This window comes from Osmerus mordax, chromosome 6, assembly GCF_038355195.1.
Source record: "Osmerus mordax isolate fOsmMor3 chromosome 6, fOsmMor3.pri, whole genome shotgun sequence".
In the NCBI taxonomy this organism is placed as follows: domain Eukaryota; kingdom Metazoa; phylum Chordata; class Actinopteri; order Osmeriformes; family Osmeridae; genus Osmerus; species Osmerus mordax.
In genome coordinates, this window is record NC_090055.1 from 14,410,133 (window position 1) to 14,432,656 (window position 22,524).

A 22,524-nucleotide genomic window follows, 5' to 3' on the forward strand; every position below is an offset into this window, starting at 1 on the left:
GGGGAAATTGTAGGGTGTGCTTGCTTGCGTCGGTTGCAGGTGGGTCCGTCCTCTAAGTTTTTCCCTTCTAGTGATATTTTCAAGCATTTAGCCTACTCATATTGCATATTTCATTAAGAACACCATTTGAAACAGCTGCGAACCCCCTTTGAAAAAAGCTACTGTAACAACGTTGTCACTGGCAGTATGGAATCACGATTCAAACAGTACCGTCTGCTAACTGAAAATATGCCCCCCAAAACGTAATTAAGTTTGACATTAATGTAGGGGGAAATGGCTAATTCAAAATGGGTTCGCTAGAGGCAAGCTGGCTGCTGTTGCTCCACATTTCACTGATTGTTTGAAAGCGCCGGAAATTAGAAAATTTCTTTTGACATAAAGTTTAGCTGTGGCATTGAAGACAGTACTACACACTGCCAGTGGGCGAGCCGAGTCTGACTGAGGCTAACGTCAAAACAAGCCGCGGTGTCACTCAAATTCCAAGTTTTACACATCACAAAAATATGCTGACCCGCTGGCTATCTTCGCAATCGCCATATCTTTAAAAAACTGCCCTCCTTCTGATTTTTTATGTAGAATTGACCCTGGTACGAAATTAAGAAAATATTCATCAGAGATCGACAGCTGACGCAATCGTCAACGGAGGCTGACAGGGCTCTCACGTAGCAAACCAATCAAAGTTTTTACAGCAACCTACATTAACATATCACCATCTGGCTGTCTTCACAATAGTCATATCGTCATAACATTGCCCTCCTTCTGTTTTTTGGTGTAGAATTGACAGAACTATAAAATTACGAAAATACTAAACTACTATGATGCTTGCATGGCTGCCGCCTAGGCAGTCTCACGGGCGACCCGCACTCGCTCAAATTACAAAGACTTTCACGACCTAAATAAAAAAATCTGAGATGGCAGTTCCACTCGAAATTGGTTTCTCAACAAAACCCAATGGTTGGTAATTTTGGGGTTTGGCATTTTTCACTCATAATCCAAGCTCCAATTTGCGTGCTAGAACGTCTCTATCACGTTGTATCCATGCGTCGTTGCTAACGTGTGCTGACGTAGTGACGTAGGCTAGCACTGGTACCCTTCCTTGACAAAATACACTTTTTGCCACAAAAACGTTGTAACCTCCTAAACTGTGCAACGGAGTGTAAATGAAAATACAAGCAACTCAATCGCTACCAAGACGAAACTTTTGACACCTAGGTTGTCTATGTAGTCCAAATATTGACTGAGGCTTAGGGGGGCAAAAATAAATAATAATAAATATATATGTGAGAGAACAAAGGTTGTGCTCTCGCCGAAGGCTTGAGCACACCCAATAAGCTTCAAAGGGGGTTCTTTATTAATGAATGAATGCAATATGAGTAGGCTAAATGCCTGAAAATATCACGAGAATGGAAAAACGTACAGTGACGTTTAAGTCATAGAGATTAGGTCCATTTTTACACCGGTCTGCCAAATGTATTTGTTTTGATTCAACTATGAGGCTGCTGATCACCATTCCCTTTTGCAGGGGAAATGAGAAGACAACTATTTAATTCTACTCTTCACTTGAGTTGTAAATGAGCAGAATTTTTTTGCTTTTAAATCTATTTAATCTTTATAAATAATAAGTAGGCTATGCATTTTTGATATACAATATACAGAAATATCAGTTGTAAAAATGTCATTAAAAAACAGACCCTTCTGCAACCGACGCAAGCAAGCACACCCTACAATTTCCCCAGAAATTGTACCCTCTAGTTAAGCTGGCTTTGCCGAGCTAGAACAACGACGGAGCCAGATATTCAAGTTTACAGTTTCTTTAATCCGACACAATACTCAAGCAGTCAAACTAAAAACACAAAGCAAAAAGAACAACGTATAGGCCCTGCACGTATACTACTACAGTACCAATAGTATTGATTTTCGTAAAGTTCACATGCTTCTTGATCGGACTTGTACCACATTCTGACAGTGTTCTGCAATGCCTTAGCTCCATTGACTTATATATTAATAGACACAGCTAGATTTTCTTCCAAGATGGCATCCCCATTCATTTCTATGAAAAGTTCTCAGTGGCACAGTGAGGAAAGCGAGCGCGAAATGGACCGCGCCATCTTTCCAGACCGACTTGTCCGGTCTTGTGCAGAATAGTGATGTGTCGTTCGTGAACGATTCGTTCATTTTGAACGAATCATTAGTATGACTCGGGAGTGACGAGTAGTCTCAGAGAGCGATTCGTTAATTTTCTCGTGGCCGAGGACAAAAAAAAAAGTTTAAATAACTAAACCTATAATTATCACTTGTAAACGAATATCATTCACATTTTACTCAGGTTAGACTCATACCCGGCAGATGAACGAATCATTGATCCGAAGACCCGGCTGTCAGAAAAACGAAACATTGATCCGAAGACACAGTTGGGAGGAACGATTCGTTCATCTGCCGGGTAGGAGTCTTTGGAACGTTTTTCACGTGACCTGCATAGGCTCAGTACTGGTAGCTAGCAAAAACAGAAACGATTCGTTCATTTTGACTGGGTCTTCGGATTATTTTAATGCAGGAATTTCTTTTAAAATAGTATCTGCTGGTTTACATGCACTAACATGAGAATATGATACGTGTTTGCAGTGGACGTATTTAGGCCAGGGAATTGGCTATAAAATGTTGAGCAACCCCCCCCCCCCCCCCCCCCCCTCCCAGTTGAAATGAACGAATGACTCGTAAAAATATTTTTTCATTTTGCTGAATGAGATTCAAAGAACCGAATCAGTAAAATGATCCAAACTTCCCATCACTAGTGCAGAAGCTTGTTCCTAGCTCCGAAACATGCATGCTTGCAACTAGCTGTACACGTCATTTGCGACAACCAGTCGCGAGCTTGTGAGCTGGAACTATGGCATTGCAGAAAACTGTCAGAATGTGGTACAAGTCCGATCAAGAAGCTATATGTGAACTTTACTATTAGTACTGTAGTATTGTACGTGCAGGGCCTAGACGTTGTTCTTTTTGCTTCATGTTTTTAGTTTGACTGCTTAAGTATTGGATTAAAGAAACTGTCAACTTGAATCTGGCTCCGTCGTTGTTCGGCAAAGCAAACTAAATTAAGCCTATACCTATGTTACTATTATAATGATGATGAGTGTCACTTATTATTACTAGCTTATTGTTAATGCCATCGTTGTGGTGTTAACGTTCTAACAATATAACAACCATAACAATATTGTGGTTATCAGACATGATTTATTCATCTTCGTCTTTGCTCCAGAACATGTCAACAATCTCTAATGACGCCGTAACATGCCACGATATTATAACTAATTGGGTGTGCTCAAGCCTTCGGCGAGAGCACAACCTTTGTTCTCTCACATATATATTATTATTATTTTTATTTCTTTTTGCCCCCCTAAAACTCAGTCAATATTTGGCCTACATAGACAACGTAGGTGTCAAAAGTTTCGTCTTGGTAGCGATTGAGTTGCTTCTATTGGAATTTATGTTCCGTTGCATGGTTTAGGCTTCAGTTAAGTTTTTGTGGCGAAAAGTGAAGCTAACGGTGGCTAATTTGCTAGCCACAGTCACTGACGTTACTAACGTCACTACGTCACTAACGTCAAGAAAACACGCGTGACTACCTTTGGCAGAACATTCGTTTCGCATCTGTTAACTTGGGGGATAGCTAGGCTAACTATAGCTTTACTGCAAGGCAGCTGCAGAAACGCCACAAGCAAAGAGGCCAGGGTGATAACTATTTACTCATTTTACTTTGTGATATGACACACAATTGTGATGTGTAATGTACAGTATAAGCTGATATTATTAAGGAAGTACATCTACTTTCGGAAACAGTAGTCTACTATTTCACTGAAGTATTAGCATCATGACATTAGCCTGTGTTGCCCGGGCAACACATACTACAGTGGTCTATGATGTAGCGTTATCTGTTTTCAATCGTTAAAATAAACATTCCTCACATATACATTTTCGTTGTAGGATTTATTCTGACATTAGTAAACGATTTGTTGGTGAAATTACCATTACCTGTGGTTTCAAACCAGTGTAGCTCACTGCAACGCTGTAGCTTACGCGAGACACACTACAAAAACATCTACAGTACACAGCTGTTTAGGAAGTCAAACGGCGACAGAACATGTTCGGCACTCCCCTTACTTAAATCAAAAGTCTACTAACCTGAACTTCATTGCCACAGCCTAAATGTTGTCAATCTGTTCATGAAAATAATTAATTTCAGCCTAAACCGTACAACGGAACGTTAAATCCAATTCAACCAACGCAATCGCTACCAAGACGAACACAGCAGTAGTCTACTGTACTGTAGTAGTACAATTTACCGGGGCAGCTTCTCCACACAGGGCTATATTGCATTTTGCGTTGTTACTGACAATGATCGCTACCCGCAAGCTTTTTATGAATGAGCGATTTTCCACTAAATAAATGTCAAGCTTATTTACGTTTTGGGGGGCATATTTTCAGTTAGCAGATGGTACTGTTTGAATCGCGATTCCATCTTCTACTGCCGGGTAACGTAGAATAATCTTCAAAGGGGGTTCTTTATTAATGAATGAATGAATGCAATGAGTAGGCTACATGCCTGAAAATATCACGAGAAGGGAAAAACTTAAAATGACGTTTAAGTCATAGAGATTAGGTCAATTTGTACACCGGTCTGACGAAATTTATTCGTTTTGATTCAACGATGAGGCTGCCTCTTGCAGGGGAAATGAGAAGACATCTATTTCATTCTACACTTCACTCGTATTTTCAGTTGTAAATGAGCAGCAAAAAAAAAATGCTTTTAAATCAATTTAATCTTTACAAATAATAAGTATGCATTTTCATATAAAATATACAGAAATAAGTTGTAAAAATGTCATTCAAAAACGGACCCCTGTGCAACCGACGCAAGCAAGCACACCCTACAATTTCCCCAGAAATTGTACCCTCTCTAGTTATGCTATGCTATAATTACGTTTGTCATGCCATGAGCATAATAGCGTTCATTACAAAATGGTTAAATCTGCTTTAAAATAACGGAAATAAACTCTACAAACAACCGTCATGTATATGTGCAACCATTTGTAAAAAGTGCTACAATAAAGGCAGGCAACTGTAGATTATCAAGTCCTTTCTCCTTGTTCTCTTTCAGCTCAGGTAAATCAGCGATTTGCTGATGTTCCCTTTTGTGCTGGGGCCGTTGCCTCAAGCCGAGGGGTGGGGGTCAGCTTAGCTCCAGCTCACACGCTCGCGACTGGTTGTTGCAAAGTATGACGTGTACAGCTAGTTGCAAGCGTGCACGAGTCTCGGAGCTAGGAAAAAAGCAAGCCACCAGAGCCTGTTTAAGGATATATATAATATATATATATGTAGATCTATATTAGACATTCGAGCCACTGTTTAACGCTAGACCAGAAGAGCAGGAACTGGAAAGATGGCGCGGTCCGGTTTCGCGCTCTCGCTTGCCTCACTGCGCCACTGAGCACTTTTCATAGAAATGAATGGGGACGCCATCTTGGAAGACAAAAGTAGCTGCCTCTAGTAATATAACTATGAGCGATCCCAGACCCTCTGTACAAATGAAATGTACGAGGGTCTGGTTAGGACCAGGCCAAGTTTTCCTACTAGCTAACTAACAATGACCTTCTTGATAGCTATTTACTCTCTGGGTGGTGAAAAAACTTCTGATATCTATTTTCTTTTTGGCTGACATTTTCCTATCTACAAAGCACAAAGGGGTCAAAAATATCAATGCTGAGACCGATCGAAATACTAATATGAGGCTTTATTATTTCCTGGCATATTTAGTAGCTTACCGTGTCAGACTACTGCCAGCTCTCACGATTCATGAAGTGTTTCTGTGACTGTCACTTCAGCCAATTAAATGACGTCATCTTGTCTCGCAGGCTCGAGGGTGCATTGGTTAATTTGGAAATTTATTTTTGACTTTTCTGGGCGACGAACATTGTATAGATAATAATAATGAGTTTTGCAATTATATTGTGCAAAATATTTTTTGGGGAAAATTAACAAAATATTGGTGGGGACAATTGTGTCTTTCCCAAACTTTGGTCGTGACTAGTCCCTATGGATCCTATGCAAACCTATGCCCTTGATCTGCCTGTATCTCTGTGCCAGTCAATAAGGCTTTGCTCCTTAATACATCTTGTTTTGATTTCAACGTTGTCTGATGAGTATAGCCATCCTTCTTCCACTGCTGATTTCCACACTGATTCTCAGGATTACACAGGGGTGTAGCTCGCTTTCTCTTTGGCAGCACTCTCCCTATACACACACACACACATCTAGCTTTACAATTCAGTGCAGCAGTAAATCCAGGCTTACAGACATCCTAGGCCTGGTGGATGCTTGTGGTTGTCATTTGGTACCTCTTCACAAATCAGCTCGAGACTGCATTATTTTTTTTTGCGGATAAACCCACAGGAAAGCAGCAGGCTGTGTGCCCATTCATCCATACGCGCTCTCATTTTACACAGGCAGGTCTACAAGTCTCAACCACAATTAAACCCCATGGCAGTTACTTCAATCCCAAAAGACGCAGAGGCGGTACACATTTAGTCCAGGCTGCCAAAGGGAGGGATGGTGAAATATTCAGACTTCAGACTTTTCTTTTTTATCTATGACTCTTGTGACTGTAAGTGCATTACACATGGGTATTTACATAAAAGAAGTATGTGGCAATAGACAAGTGAATTAGTTTAACCTTCACTGCCGTGCAGTCATAAGAATGTGTCACAGAGGGAGGTAAATTGATCAGTGCCACTGCAGTGCAGTGGTGCTGTTGATTAACTCAATTTTTTCCATTTCAAGAAAGGAAGAATGTGCTTTTTTTGAGCTGTTGTTTGAAACACCTCAGTGAAACACTCTCATACATGCACGCACACACATACGCATACATTTTTTCCACCCTCTCAGCAGTGTGTCTAACATGTTATCCTTGGCTGGTATCTCTAGCTCAGTGTGGTGGCTCCATGACAGAGTTCAGCGGTGTGATCCTGAGCCCCGGTTTTCCAGGGAATTACCAGAGCAGCCTGGACTGCAGCTGGAGAGTCCAACTCCCCATTGGCTTTGGTTTGTTTCCTACCAAGCAAATATTTTTCCTGCCGTTTTTGATGTTGTCATCATTTTGTGGAGATGTAGATGCCCTGATTCTCATTCTCATTCTTTATCATCATATAATACCTACTACAATACTTCTCACAAAGGCTGAAACTTTTTTGTTTTGTTTTGTTTGACTAAAAGCATCGCTTGAAAGGACTGTGCGTTGATGTTTTCTAGGCATCCACCTGGAGTTTTTAAACTTCTCTACCGAAGCAGTACATGACTACCTAGAGGTTCGCAGTGGGGACCCGGAGAGGGGCCCTGTGATCGATCGCTTCAGTGGATTTTCTGTGCCCGAGTCTCTCTTCAGCACCACCCATGAGACCAGCTTGGTCTTCCACAGTGACTATTCCCAGAACAAGCCTGGGTTCCACATTGTCTACGAGGGTGAGGATCACCCTTGAGGTAGAATTGAGTGTCTTTTATTTCCATGGGGGTCAACCACTCAAACTATGACCATAATCTAACCACAGATTTTCATCCAAATATAGAACTGTATGCACCCTTTGTTTTCCAGCATGTGAACAAAAGGGTTTGGAACAGTGGAGTCACCAGCCTTTTTTGCCAGGGCCGCAGCCCAAAACCTTTTTGAGTGTAGCCCTGAATATAATTTTGATATCTTGACAAAAAAAACTGAGTGTAATGTGTCAGTTCGTAACATGCTGTAACAGTCTGTCAAAATAAATTCAGGGTCTCTAGCATGTCAGTGAACGTCTCTAGCTCTAACTAACTAGCTCTGTCTGAAAGGGTGTGGGTCTGATTTTGAAAGATTTTGCGCGTACTAGCATTTTCTGTTGATGTTGCTATATCAGATCAAATTAAGCCTAGTCAAGGTCTTAAAGTGAGGGGAAAAAATGAGAGCCCGACCGATAAAGGACTTTTAAGGTCGATACCGATACAAATATTTGGTGATTTAAAATTCAGATATTCCGCTATCGGACGATATAAAAAAATATTTTACAAATCCAGAAACGCGTAACAAAACAAACTGATTTCCCTAACAGTAGTTATTGGTAGCCAAGCCGCAAAGCGGCGAAGCCACCTTAAGGGTTTCTACCTTTTATTATTAGGGTTCCTCCGGTAGGAGGAAACCTATTGTTTTTGTTAGTATTCTTATTATTATTATTTTTCTTCTCCGCTAAATGGCTCCAATAGCTCAAAAAGTCCTTGACCCAATTTTTTCCAATTTGGCCCAATGATACAACAGGTCACTCACTACTCCCAGACCGCTAATGGCCCATGTATGCCCATAAGTGGCGCTATAAAACACACCAAAAGTCTACGTGATTTCTCCAGATCCTCATTAGCCCAAAATGCCTGTAAATTGGTAGACATGCTTTATTGCTCATGGGGAACAGAAAAGCCTCAAGGACCCATATTGTCAGACTTATGAATTTTCTTGTAATGTCCAAATTTGGTACAACCTTCAAAACCCTTCGCCTCATGAACCATAGATCTAATCAACTTGAAATTTGTTACAGATTTGTAGAATACATGTCTTTCTATAGGGTGAAATTGAATAAGTAATGCAATACAAAATAGCTGAAAGAAGTGTATTTATGTAAATGTTTTGCCACAATATATTTGTGTTAATAAATCAAATATAATTTTGACTGATGGTTTTTCAAACGTTAGTGCCTTCAAGTTGACATAATTCTGAAGTACCATACGCAATTTCACCTTGATATGTCAATATATGATTGAATTCAATTGAATGGCTCCACAGCGCGCGCACACTCATCCTGCCCCTTGACACACGAGCGAGCTTGGCGAGACACACACACTTTCTTGAAATTGTGTGCTCACCAAGCCCCCACTCTCGGTTTTTAGCTCCTGTTTCATTTTGCTTCCAATCGCAGCTCGCCGTTAGAATATAAATTATTTTTCGGCGGCCATTGTTGTTTTCAACTGGAGTCGCCTGATAGTGTTGGAGGCAGCCACGTTCGGTAAGTCATATCACCTATTTTTACACATTTTAAGCTAGAATCAATGATTGGGTTCGTGAAAGTAAACTACTCTTGAATTATGGTGAAGGTTTTAGCACTTTTAGACCTTTAGATCGTGTGTCTGAAGTGACGGAAAACCAAACTCGAAAAGTAGCTAGCTCTAGCTTTTTTCCTCTGTTTTTAATTTGTGAATCATTTTGAATCTCGGCGAATTGTTCATCAAAAAGGTTGAGGAGGGCAGCCTTTTGGAGAAAAAAGCAATCCCCCACAGGGCTCAGAATTTTGATTTAGGGCGTGAAAGTCTTTGTAATAAGCCTATGTGCCAGGGAGACCGCATAGGCTTAGGCGGCAGCCATGTTTTGGTCGCATCATGTTCATAAGTTCACCATTTTACAGTTAGGTCTACACGAAAAAGGTCGAGGAGGGCAGCCTTTAGGAGATGTGTGAATTGTGCTTTTAGCCAGATGCTCCGATTATTTTTGTTATTTGTGGACTTGCAATTGGAGTGATACTGCGTCCCGGGGGTACATTGTTTTGACGTTAGCCTCAGAGTCAGACTCTGCTCGCTCACTGGCAGTGTGTAAACAATTTTGTATTTCACTCAATTCTACTCCAAAAACGTCAGGGAGGACTGCTTTTTGTAGACAAGGGCCTGCTAAAGATAGCCAGTATATCTGATTTTTCAAGGCGAGCCTGTTTCATTCGTCATATGCCCTGAGAAAGTGACCTACGTTAGCCAGGCTAGTTTTGCCAATTTCAGTAAGTCAGGCTATTTAAAGGTCTCTGACAGTCAGAATCACTGTTTACAGGCAAAGGTCGAGCTGGTCTTTTGTCAGATGTGTATATATTGACCAGTTTAGAGCTAAATACTCTTGCCAGAGCCTGGAATCGAACCTGTGTTTTGAGTGACTTTGCATGGGTCTCCATCGGGTCAACACATTTGGATTCAAGTTCAAGTAATGCCACTGCATTTCACAGTCAAAACTATAGTTTGTGTCAAGTGTAGATGGAAAAAGCTTAGTTTTTTCACAACTGAACTGACATGGATCCTTTCTTCACTTTGACAGGTCTGGAGGGTCATGCAGAGGCCTGCTCAACAGAGTTCAATAAAGGATGCTGAGATCAACACAGACCCCTCTAGCTGGACAGCTTCTCTTCAGCCCTGACCCCAGGACAGCTTCATCCAGCTGGCCTGCCCTGCCTGCCTGCAGGCCCTGCTTGCCCCTGCCTGCCAGCCCTCCAGAGACAGTCACCCCACAGACACAGTAGCTCTCTAGACTGCTTTTTTGAGGACATTGATGAAAAAGGACAAACCAGCATTTTTTACTTTGATGAAAGTCTAAATGTTTAATCCTTTCCATGTCCCAGTATGCCAAGCTGCTGACTTTGAGTGTCTTAAGTGATGAAACCAGTTCAAGTGATAGACTTTTGACCTGAATCCAATGATTATTCATCTGAATAAAAACCACTCAAGAGAAGTACTGCTTCTTGGATGATTTCTAATCCACATCAGTACATCTCACACATTTGCCTTTGTTTCCATGGGATTCATGGAATTGCTAGTTTCTGCTCCACCATTTCCACCATAGTGTGATAGTAAATATAATTTAATTTAGGACAGCAATTACATGTTATCCTTTCGCATTACACACTTTTAGTCAATGTTCTTAAACTCAACCGATTATTGTCATTTTACCATACTGTTCATATTGAACAGACATCAGTGTTTACTTGGAAAGATTACTGTATATTTCTACTTTTGATTTGTATTTCCATCGTAAGTTTGGTCTTTAATTTCATTTGGAAGTGGTATTAAAAGGTCTTAAAAAGTCTTACATTTAACTTGTTTATACCTGTAGACACCCTGTGAAGCCCCCACCCCCCACTCCAGAGACAGTTGGTGACAGAGAGGTGCAGACATTAAGTTAAACATGCCTTAAGAGTAGAGTAACAAATAGAGACTAAATGTGTAAATGGATGTTGAAACTCAGTTCTCTGAGTGGGTGCATGTCAGTTTAGGCAAAGGTAGCCTTTTAAACCTCTAGGTTTAAAACAAATGCAGATTTGATTGGAACTCTCTCTCTTATACATTTATAGTTGGATTTGACATTTAACCTTTTAAGGAGTGAGTTCTAAATATTACCGACGCTTCCACCAGAGTGAGTTATTTTTCCAAAACGGAAGCTAGCTAGTTTTAGTTAGCTTCCGTTACCTAGCAACCTAGCATAATACTCGTAGCAATGCTACTACCTGCAATAGGCTGAATGGGGATTTGAACTCATGAGCATAAGGTCACAAGTCAGTCTCTCTGTCCTCTCTGCCACACACCAGCTGATGAGATTGCATGAGTAGAAAGGGCAGAGTATGAGCTTTGGTCAGTTTTGGGACCAAGGTTAGGAAACTGTTGACATTTCAAGGTAAACTTGCATAAAATTGCACATGTTACATCAGAACGATGTAAAAATAAAGCCAATAAGGTTTAATAACCATAGGCTAACTCATAGGCAACTAGATTGGGTACAGCGCACGTCCTGCACCTTTCGAGTGAAACATTTGATAATACTACGGCCAACTCTCTCTTCCCATTAAACTACACGACATGCACACTCAGGGTGACCAACAAGATTATATTAACTAACAAACAATAAAGTTACAAACATCTAACTGAACGAAGACAACAACTGAAATACCTCTCATGGCCGTTGTAACCGAACTATTTTCCACAAGTCTTTGCGTTTTTTGACATGCCGCACTGCATGCTGGGTACTCAAGAGCGCTGACAGCTGATTATCTAGCTGTGCGCCGACTGCGTGATATGACGAGATGCTAGTGACGTGCTACGGTCTTTGAGTCTCCTGCATTAACAAGTTCTGCTCGATTAGCAAGCTATTTTTACTAATGTTTTGTTAGCCATTGATAATGCAAGCTAGCTAAAAAGAATGTTAGTTAGCTTGGCTAAACTGGTTTTCATAGCAACAGAAATCAACAAATCAGATCAGTCGAACTTTATTCAGAAATGGGGGGTGGCGGGAACATTAAAAGTGTAGGTACAGTGAAAGTGAAATTGAACGCGTCTTTCTGCCTTGAAGCTGCGTGCGCATCATCATCAAGACCCCATCTATATGTAAAGATAACATCCAAGCTAACAATTTCGCCAAATCTGACTGCAGCTTTGTATACCATATGTACTGTGTTATGGTTGTTTGAGTTAAACAACTTGCTAAATGAATTAAATGTCTGTTAATAATGGGACACGCGAACGTTTGCTGATAACACACGCCGCCCCGATAACGTGAAATGATCAATAAGATCAATACTAATGGGAGACGAATACCGGAGCTAAAATGTATGCTTCAAACAACGAGACAGAAGATAACAACTAGATCGACTACACACAATATGCTTGTTGTGATCACTTTTGAGCAGTTTAGCTCTACCTTAGATAGTTAGAGATGAAGCGCGAACGTTAGCTGCGCTGCTGCATGCATCGAACACATGACGTTGCAGTAACTTCATTCCATGCTGTGTGTTCAAATGCTTCTTCATATTTGTTGTATTTCCTCCCTTCGATGAAATAGACTTTTTACACGCGTTACAAGTGGCGTTGTTGTCATTTTGTCGTGTGAAATACAACCAAACTTTATAACGCTTCTTCCTAGTTGCCATGTTTGCTGCAGTCTGTCTGAATAGACTATAAAAGTTTGCACATGCGCAAAGGCACAGAGAATCGTTAACAGAATCGTTAAGGAATTTTGCTAACGAGTCCAAGGAATCGATTCACTGGGAACCGGTTCTAAACAAAAACCGGTTCTCGATTACCCATCCCTAGTCCTAGGACTGCAGTCCTGAAACTGCGGTCCTGAAACTGCAGCTCTCTGGTTCTGCAGGTACATACTCTAGGCTCCAGCTGGAACTAAGCAAGATGGGCAGTTAGCGACACCAGTTGATAAAAACGCATTACGCAGTATTTCACGCATAGTAACACCGTAGCAACATGTTCACAGACAGCAGTTAGACATGCATTACAGACATAAAGCTAGGGATGTAAAAAAATCTCTTAAATTAGGCAGCGGCATTAAGAGCTTCATTTGTAAGACAACAGGGTTATGTTCAATGAAAAACTGTGAGTAATTGGACAAAAAGAGATTGACCTGTTGAGTTGGCTCAAAGTGCAATAAAAATATTTTTTTCAAAAGCTGAAGGGATTTCCTGGTTTTATTTATTTGTTAGAATAAGTATAACTCAATGTTTTAACAAATTGAAAAAGCTGAATAATCATTCAAAGCCTACTGATTAATCAGTGAAAAAATAGATGATTAGTCAACTAATCGTTCTACTAATAATTAGATTAGTTGATTATCAAAATAATTGTTTGTTGCAGCCCTACCCTTGATTAAGATGTCAGTGAAACACACAAATACAGATTAATGGAACTATAGATAGTGCATAGTGCCCGTGATCAAATTGGTGATGTACCTATATTTCTACGATCACAATTGAAATTCTCTGTCATTGCTGAAGAACTTGTTCAACCTCCACATCATCTATTCTAGTCACTTATGCACGTCATACAAGCAATTTATCATAATTTTAACAAATTGCCAATGCTGTGGTACATTCATGCAAATAATTATGTATCCTTCATTTGTTTGCAGTTTCCTACATTTTCAATTGCTTATGTTATGTTGACCAAATGTCCACCACAACAATCTAGACATGTAGTTCATAAAAGAAGGCATTACATGCACAATGGTTGAGCCAGTTGTCATAATTGTAAGCTTAATTCACCATACAGCGCTTTCATGTACAGTTATTTCGACCAAGGAGGCTAAAGTGGTAGGAATAGTGCCCATGTCCGTGATGCAGCTGGTGATTATAATGTATAGTTGATTTGGTGTTAAGAATTTGTGCACATTTGCAATATGCAGGCAGTTTTGAAATCAGTAAAAAGATTACCTTATGTAACAAAATGCAATGATCCATACTGATAGTATATCAATTTGTATTGCCATTCTGCATTTCATCCATAAAGAAACCCCTTTGAAAGCAGCTGATTTGATGTTATGCCAGCAGTCAGCATTAACCTGGCCATATCGGTTGTAAAAGCAATTTCGCTTCAAAATTATGAAACAGAAATTCCCTATTTTCCTTACTACTAACTCCGGTGCTTTAAGCACTTAGTTTCATTTCGTTGCGAATGCCTTTGTTCATCACATTAGTTCATGAACTAAACAAAATTAATTGAAGTTATCATACAGCCTCTGATACAGCCTCCTACTGCATGCACTAGTGAAGCGTATGGTGCAAGCTTAACATGGCTGAAAAAGATCCGTTATGAAACTGGCAGCTAATTGTTTTTTGGAAATGTCAAAAGGCTTATCCAAACAACGTCAATCGTGGCACTGCACTCCATTGAATTATAAAAAGGACACCTGAAAAAGATGAACTTTGCAGAGTGCCCGGTTCTCTAGATAATTGTGGGAAACTCGCTGCCCTAAAATCCCATTCAAAATACAGATACGCAGATGCACAGATACACAGAGATTCCTGACATTATTAGGACATTATCTTGACTTCTGTCACAACATGTCACAACAACAGAGAGAAACATGGATCATGGCCTCTTTTTTGTTCCTTTGTTTGGGCATTCTGAATGTTCAGGATATATTTGTTACCAAAACATTTGTACTCCTTTTTTCACCTTTTTGACGTCAAACTGAGGAACCTATAAGCAGAACCAGAAACGGAATCAGAATAATATTCAAACGATACCCAACCCTAGTGAACAACAAAATACACATGCACTTCCCATGTAGTGAGGTACTTAATATGCACATAATTCCAATTGTGAGGTTAATTCATGTAAATAGTACACACACACTTCCAGACCCCCTAAAAAACAAATGAACAAAAGGAGTTCTTTCTGCCTGCGCCTCTCTCTCACGGCTGTTCTTCCTGTTTTGTCCCCAGCCTACGAGCTCCAGAGGTGCCCTGATCCTCGGCCGTTCCGCAACGGCATTGTGATTGGCAGAGACTTCAGTGTGGGCATGACCATTTCCTTCGAGTGTCTGCCAGGGTACACACTGCTGGGCGAAACCTCGCTTACCTGTCAGCACGGAGTCAGTCGGAACTGGAATTACCCGGTGCCACACTGCGATGGTAAAACAATAATTATCCTCAAAGAGGAGACGTGTCCTGACGACGTGTCATTATAGAATCGAGAATGTCATTGTAAGACTAGGAGTAACTATGCATACAAATGTAGGATTATTGTATACTAAGTGAGGGATTGACCATCTCAGTGTGACGACCTAGGTTCAGCTGTGCCTAATGTGCCAATTTGTCAAGGCAGTCTGGCCAGGTGGCAACCTGATCCTGGATTAGTGTTGATGGGCTGCCTTAAAACAACTAAATGCTTTCTTTGTCAGAGAAACTGATCCTTAGAGTCACTTTCTTTCATTTGTAAATGGGATTGGTTCTGGTCTCTTTTACACTATATTTACATTTATAGTAGTGTGGGCGTTGTGTTTGATAGCTTCTGGGTTCGCAAACTTGAGGCTATGCTTAGCCTTGACTGTCAGTTCAAAGTCGGATTTTATAGACACTGATCAATTATGACAAGGGAGTTTATTATTAAAATCACTCCTTGTTAACAAATTCACGACATGCAATAACAGCCCAATTGAAATGTCTCTGGAGAGTTTTTGTAATATACCACAATATATATTGTAGCAGTATGGACACTTACAAAGTAAGGCATGGTTATGGTTGGTTTACAACAGTTTGCCAGTAGAGCTAGTTTTATTACTAGTGGTATTTCAAGGGCGGCAGACACTTTCATGGCATCTTTTCTAGATTTGGGGTAAATTCTACTTTCCACTCCAGTCATTCAAAATGACAGCTGAACTACGTACTCAATACCTGAAAAATTATGAACTTCAGCCACTTATTTTGACATAATCCCTGGTTGTATCTCCTTTCCTCTTGTCCTCCTCTCGTCTAGCTCTGTGTGGAGGAAACGTTACGTCTATGAATGGCACCATCTATTCCCCAGGACATCCAGCAGACTACCCCAACTTTCAGGACTGCCTGTGGAGTGTAAGGGTGCCTCCAGGCTACGGGATCTACATTAACTTCACCATCATCAACACTGAGCCTATATATGACTACATCACTGTTTGGTAAGATTCTCTATTTTCTGGTAAGAGCATTTAATCCAGGTGCATTTAGACCCCCACCTAAAACCCCAAGTAGCCCAGTTATAAAATGAAAATGGTTTGCCAGAGAGGAAATCCCACTCACTGGCCTCAACAATGGCTTTGCCAATAATAACCCTCCTATTAGGGTCCCTGAGGAGGGTATAGGATCATAGATCACAGAAGATCATTAGGACTACTTGTACTGTTCCCCACTTTCATGTGCTACGTGGTAACCTGGTCTTGTGAAATGTTTATTGGGTGTGCTCAAGCCTTCGGCGAGAGCACAACCTTTGTTCTCTCACATATATATTATTGGGTGTGCTCAAGCCTTCGGCGAGAGCACAACCTTTGTTCTCTCACATATATATTATTATTATTATTTTTTTTATTTTTATTTTTTTGCCCCCCTAAAACTCAGTCAATATTTGGCCTACATAGACAACGTAGGTGTCAAAAGTTTCGTCTTGGTAGCGATTGAGTTGCTTCTATTGGAATTTACGTTCCGTTGCATGGTTTAAGCTTCAGTTAAGTTTTTGTGGCGAAAAGTGAAGCTAACGGTGGCTAATTTGCTAGCCACAGTCACTGACGTTACTAACGTCACTGCGTCACTAACGTCACGAAAACACGCGTGACTACCTTTGCCAGAACATTCGTTTAGCATCTGTTAACTTGGGGGATAGCTAGGCTAACTATAGCTTTACTGCAAGGCAGCTGCAGAAACGCCACAAGAAAAGAGGCCAGGGTGATAACTATTTACTCATTTTACTTTGTGATATGACACACAATTGTGATGTGTAATGTACAATATAAGCTGATATTATTAAGGAAGTACATCTACTTTCGGAAACAGTAGTCTACTATTTCACTGAAGTATTAGCATCATGACATTAGCCTGTGTTTCCCGGGCAACACATACTACAGTGGTCTATGATGTAGCGTTATCTGTTTTCAATCCTTAAAATAAACATTCCTCACATATACATTTTCGTTGTAGGATTTATTCTGACATTAGAAAACGATTTGTTGGTGAAATTACCATTACCTGTGGTTTCAAACCAGTGTAGCTCACTGCAACGCTGTAGCTTACGCGAGACACACTACAAAAACATCTAGCTACAGTACACAGCTGTTTAGGAAGTCAAACGGCGACAGAAAATGTTCGGCACTCCCCTTACTTAAATCAAAAGTCTATCTAACTACTAACCTGAACTTCATTGCCACAGCCTAAACGTTGTCAATCTGTTCATGAAAATAATTAATTTCAGCCTAAACCGTACAACGGAACGTTAAATCCAATTCAACCAACGCAATCGCTACCAAGACGAACACAGCAGTAGTCTAGTACTGTACCGTAGTAGTACAATTTACCGGGGCAGCTTCTCCACACAGGGCTGTATCGCATTTTGCGTTGTTACTGACAATGATCGCTACCAGTGAGCTTTTTATGAATGAGCAATTTTCCACTAAATAAATGTCAAGCTTATTTACGTTTTGGGGGGCATATTTTCAGTTAGCAGATGGTACCGTTTGAATCGCGATTCCATCTTCTACTGCCGGGTAACGTCGTAGAATAATCTTCAAAGGGGTTGTTTATTCATGAATGAATGCAATATGAGTAGGCTAAATGCCTGAAAATATCATGAGAAGGGAAAAACTTAAAAGGACGTTTAAATCATAGAGATTAGGTCAATTTTTACACCGGTCTGCACTAATGTCACGAAAACACGCGTGACTACCTTTGGCAGAACATTCGTTTCGCATCTGTTAACTTGGGGGATAGCTAGGCTAACTATAGCTTTACTGCAAGGCAGCTGCAGAAACGCCACAAGAAAAGAGGCCAGGGTGATAACTATTTACTCATTTTACTTTGTGATATGACACACAATTGTGATGTGTAATGTACAATATAAGCTGATATTATTAAGGAAGTACATCTACTTTCGGAAACAGTAGTCTACTATTTCACTGAAGTATTAGCATCATGACATTAGCCTGTGTTTCCCGGGCAACACATACTACAGTGGTCTATGATGTAGCGTTATCTGTTTTCAATCCTTAAAATAAACATTCCTCACATATACATTTTCGTTGTAGGATTTATTCTGACATTAGAAAACGATTTGTTGGTGAAATTACCATTACCTGTGGTTTCAAACCAGTGTAGCTCACTGCAACGCTGTAGCTTACGCGAGACACACTACAAAAACATCTAGCTACAGTACACAGCTGTTTAGGAAGTCAAACGGCGACAGAAAATGTTCGGCACTCCCCTTACTTAAATCAAAAGTCTATCTAACTACTAACCTGAACTTCATTGCCACAGCCTAAACGTTGTCAATCTGTTCATGAAAATAATTAATTTCAGCCTAAACCGTACAACGGAACGTTAAATCCAATTCAACCAACGCAATCGCTACCAAGACGAACACAGCAGTAGTCTAGTACTGTACCGTAGTAGTACAATTTACCGGGGCAGCTTCTCCACACAGGGCTATATCGCATTTGGCGTTGTTACTGACAATGATCGCTACCAGTGAGCTTTTTATGAATGAGCGATTTTCCACTACATAAATGTCAAGATTATTTACGTTTTTGGGGGCATTTTTTCAGTTAGCAGATGGTAATGTTTGAATCGCGATTCCATCTTCTACTGCCGGTAACGTCGTAGAATAATCTTCAAAGGGGGTTCTTTATTAATGAATGAATGCAATATGAGTAGGCTAAATGCCTGAAAATATCACGAGAAGGGAAAACTTAAAAGGACGTTTAAGTCATAGAGATTAGGTCAATTTTTACACCGGTCTGCCAAATGTATTCGTTGATTCAGCTATGATGCTGCCTCTTGCAGGGGAAATGAGAAGACATCATATTTCATTCTACACTTAACTCGTATTTTGAGTTGTAAATGAGTAACACTTTATAATAAGTCAACGCTTTTTGGCATTTACAAAGTGTTAACTAATAGTTAGTTAATCCTTTATAAAACATTTTGAAACATTAACAATACATTATTAAATAGTTAATAAGCTTATTATTAAACACTATGTTGATCATTAATAAACACAGTTAAAAATTATGTATTTTATTCATAATACAATTCATAAGGTGTTTGATAACTGCATTATCATACTTTATAGACAGCTTGTTAATATAGTTGCAAACCAGGAGTTTAAAAGGTGTTAATGGTACATGAGCTGGTATAGAAAGCATTAGCAAATGGTGAACAAACCATTTACATTACCTTTATAAAGCATGAGTAAATAACTAACAACATATTTACTTATGTCTTTAATTAATGTATGCCAAGTCGAATACAGGATGTACACTATGCTTTGCAGATATCTTAACAACTATTTTATAAAGACTTACTAATGATGCAACTTGTGATTAGTAATGCAAGTTATAAAGCATTTACTAACTGTTAGTTAAGGCTTTTGCGTGACCTAATCTAAAGTGTGAACTATTTATGCCTTATTAAGCATTTATAGAAAGACTATAGGCCTATAGATGTTGTGTTTTTGTTTTTTAGAAGAAATAGCTGTTAATTTATTTACCTGGGTAATAAAATAGTATTTTATTTCCATTAAGAAGCAATACAGTAGAATTGGTATAAAAGTTGGTTACCCAAAGCTGTATTATTTATTTTTTAAATGGCTGTAATAAACTGCAAATGTTTAGCTACTCCTCGACAGGTCTGCAAACGCCTTTGAAAGCAGAGATTTGTTAAAACGTTTGTTAACCGAGACCGTAGGTCGAGGGTTACAAACAAACAAATCGTTTTAACAAATTGAGGCGACAAAGCGTTTGCTGACCTGTCGAAGAGTAAACATTTGGTTTCTTATATACTACAACAATACGTGGGAAGATCCCAAATCAAACACGGCGAATCTGGAGCAGACGCCATCTTGTCAGAGCAATCAGCTGCACTTGTACTGGTGACGTCACTACATCTCCAAGGCAACATATCAACAACTCTTTTGAGAACGTCTTCTGAACCAATAAGAACAGCATATTGGTTCAATTGCAACAACAGTACGAGCGTTCTGATTGGCTAATGGGTAGTCATGCCAGCCCCGTATTAAGTCTTTATATTCTATGCGCGTATTGACCTGCGGTCTGATACGTATTCTTATTGCCCTCCGCTGATGTCATCTTCAAAATGAGCGAGATCGAGGAGTTTTACTATCCAGATGACAATGAAGACATCAACAGCGACAAGGAAATTATTAACTTTCTAAAAGAGCAGAAAAGTGTGAACACAGAGATATAAACGACAAGCGCTAGGCAGATTGCTAGGTTTGGTTGCTCAGATTTCAGATTGGTTGCTAGTAGGTGCTAACACCTGAAACACACCGTGTGAAGACTTGAGTAGAGCTGAACAAAACGACATGTTTTAAATGAAAAGAGCTAAAAATGCCATATAATAAACAACTTACTAACCTCGACCGTTCGGTCATGCCGGGAAATATCAAACTGAGGTTATAACGTATCGACCGCTGTCACTCTCGGCTAGTAGAGCTAAGTTAGTACTGTAGTTAGTAAGACACATGCCTGTCATTACTTCAATAAAATAGTAATTTTGTGTATCACATTGTGTTGTGTCTGTTTCGTTTTGAGAAACTGATGTTCAGCCTTTGTGAATGTGAGGTTCGAGAATGGACAAGAATACCTTAATAAATAACTTATAAATGTTTAATAAGGCATAGATAGTTCACACTTTAGATTAGGTCACGCAAAAGCGTTAACTAACAGTTAGTAAATGCTTTATAACTTGCATTACTAATCACAAGTTGCATCATTAGTAAGTGTTTATAAAATAGTTGTTATGATACCTTTGTGAATGTGAGGTTTGAGAATGGACAAGAACACCTTAATAAATAACACAAAAGCCTTAACTAACAGTTAGTAAATGCTTTATAACTTGCATTACTAATCACAAGTTGCATCATTAGTAAGTCTTTATAAAATAGTTGTTAAGACATCTGCTAAGTATTAGTGTACATCATGTATTCGACTTGGCGTACATTAATTAAAGACATAAGTAAATATGTTGTTAGTTATTTACTCATGCTTTGTAAAGGTAATGTAAATGGTTTGTTCACCATTTGCTAATGCTTTCTATACCAGCTCATGTACCATTAACAGATTATAAACAACTGGTTTGCAACTATATTAACAAGCTGTCTATAAAGTATGGTAATGCAGTTATCAAACACCTTATGAATTGTATTATGAATCAAATCCATAATGTTTAACAGTGTTTATTAGTGGAGTCAGGTGGCTGAGCGGTGAGGGAGTCGGGCTAGTAATCCGAAGGTCGCTAGTTCGATTCCCGGTCATGCCAACTGACGTTGTGTCCTTGGGCAAGACACTTCACCCTACTTGCCTCGGGGGAATGTCCCTGTACTTACTGTAAGTCGCTCTGGATAAGAGCGTCTGCTAAATGACTAAATGTAAATGTAATTATTAACATAGCATTTAATAATAAGCTTATTAACTATATAATAATGTATTGTTAATGTTTCAAAATGTTTTATAAAGGATTAACTAACTATTAGTTAACACTTTGTAAATGCCAAAAAGCGTTGACTTATTATAAAGTGTTACCAGTGTTAAAGTGTTACCAGTAGGCCCTATGCATTTTTATATAAAATATACAGAAATATCAGTTGTAAAAATGTCATTAAAAAACGGACCCCTGTGCAACCGACGCAAGCAAGCACACCCTACAATTTCCCCAGAAATTGTACCCTCTCTAGTTCTTTGGTTGTTTCCTTTGGATATACCAATATTTGACACTAACAGTGAAGAAATAAAGCTATATTTTTGTGCTCCATTTCCAAAAGTTTCATAAGTTCCCTTTTTTCTTTGTCTTCTGTGCTTGGTCTTGTCTCAACAGGGATGGTCCAGACCAAGGCTCACCTCAGATTGGCCAATTCAGTGGAAGCTCCACCCAGGATGGAGTCTACACGACCGCCAATCAAATCCTCATTAAGTTCCACAGCGATTTTAGCAATAGCGGCTTTTTCATCCTCAGTTTCCATGGTGTGTGTCCTCAGAAGAAGTGCTCTAGATTTAGTGACTGTTACTCATTACACGTGTTGCTCTTTGACTTCTGTGTCTACAGATTTGGAAAAATATAGATTGAATTTGATCGTTCCATTGTGTTTGATGAACTAGAACTAGCCGCCCCTCCCCAAACACCACATGAGATTGTTTTTAATCGTCTCCGGTTTTAAATAATCAATTTA

The 22,524-nt window shown here is 39.6% G+C and overlaps 1 protein-coding gene across 1 annotated transcript in view; it reads left to right on the forward strand.

Annotated features, from left to right (window-relative positions):
- LOC136943733 (CUB and sushi domain-containing protein 3-like) overlaps nucleotides 1-22,524 on the forward strand; it is a 384,366-nt gene that overhangs the window by 203,663 nt on the left and 158,179 nt on the right. The window contains exons 40-44 of the mRNA XM_067237158.1: nucleotides 6,982-7,098; nucleotides 7,306-7,515; nucleotides 15,045-15,233; nucleotides 16,078-16,255; nucleotides 22,173-22,318. Coding sequence (XP_067093259.1) covers nucleotides 6,982-7,098; nucleotides 7,306-7,515; nucleotides 15,045-15,233; nucleotides 16,078-16,255; nucleotides 22,173-22,318 — 840 coding nt within the window. The remainder of the gene's footprint in view (nucleotides 1-6,981; nucleotides 7,099-7,305; nucleotides 7,516-15,044; nucleotides 15,234-16,077; nucleotides 16,256-22,172; nucleotides 22,319-22,524) is intronic.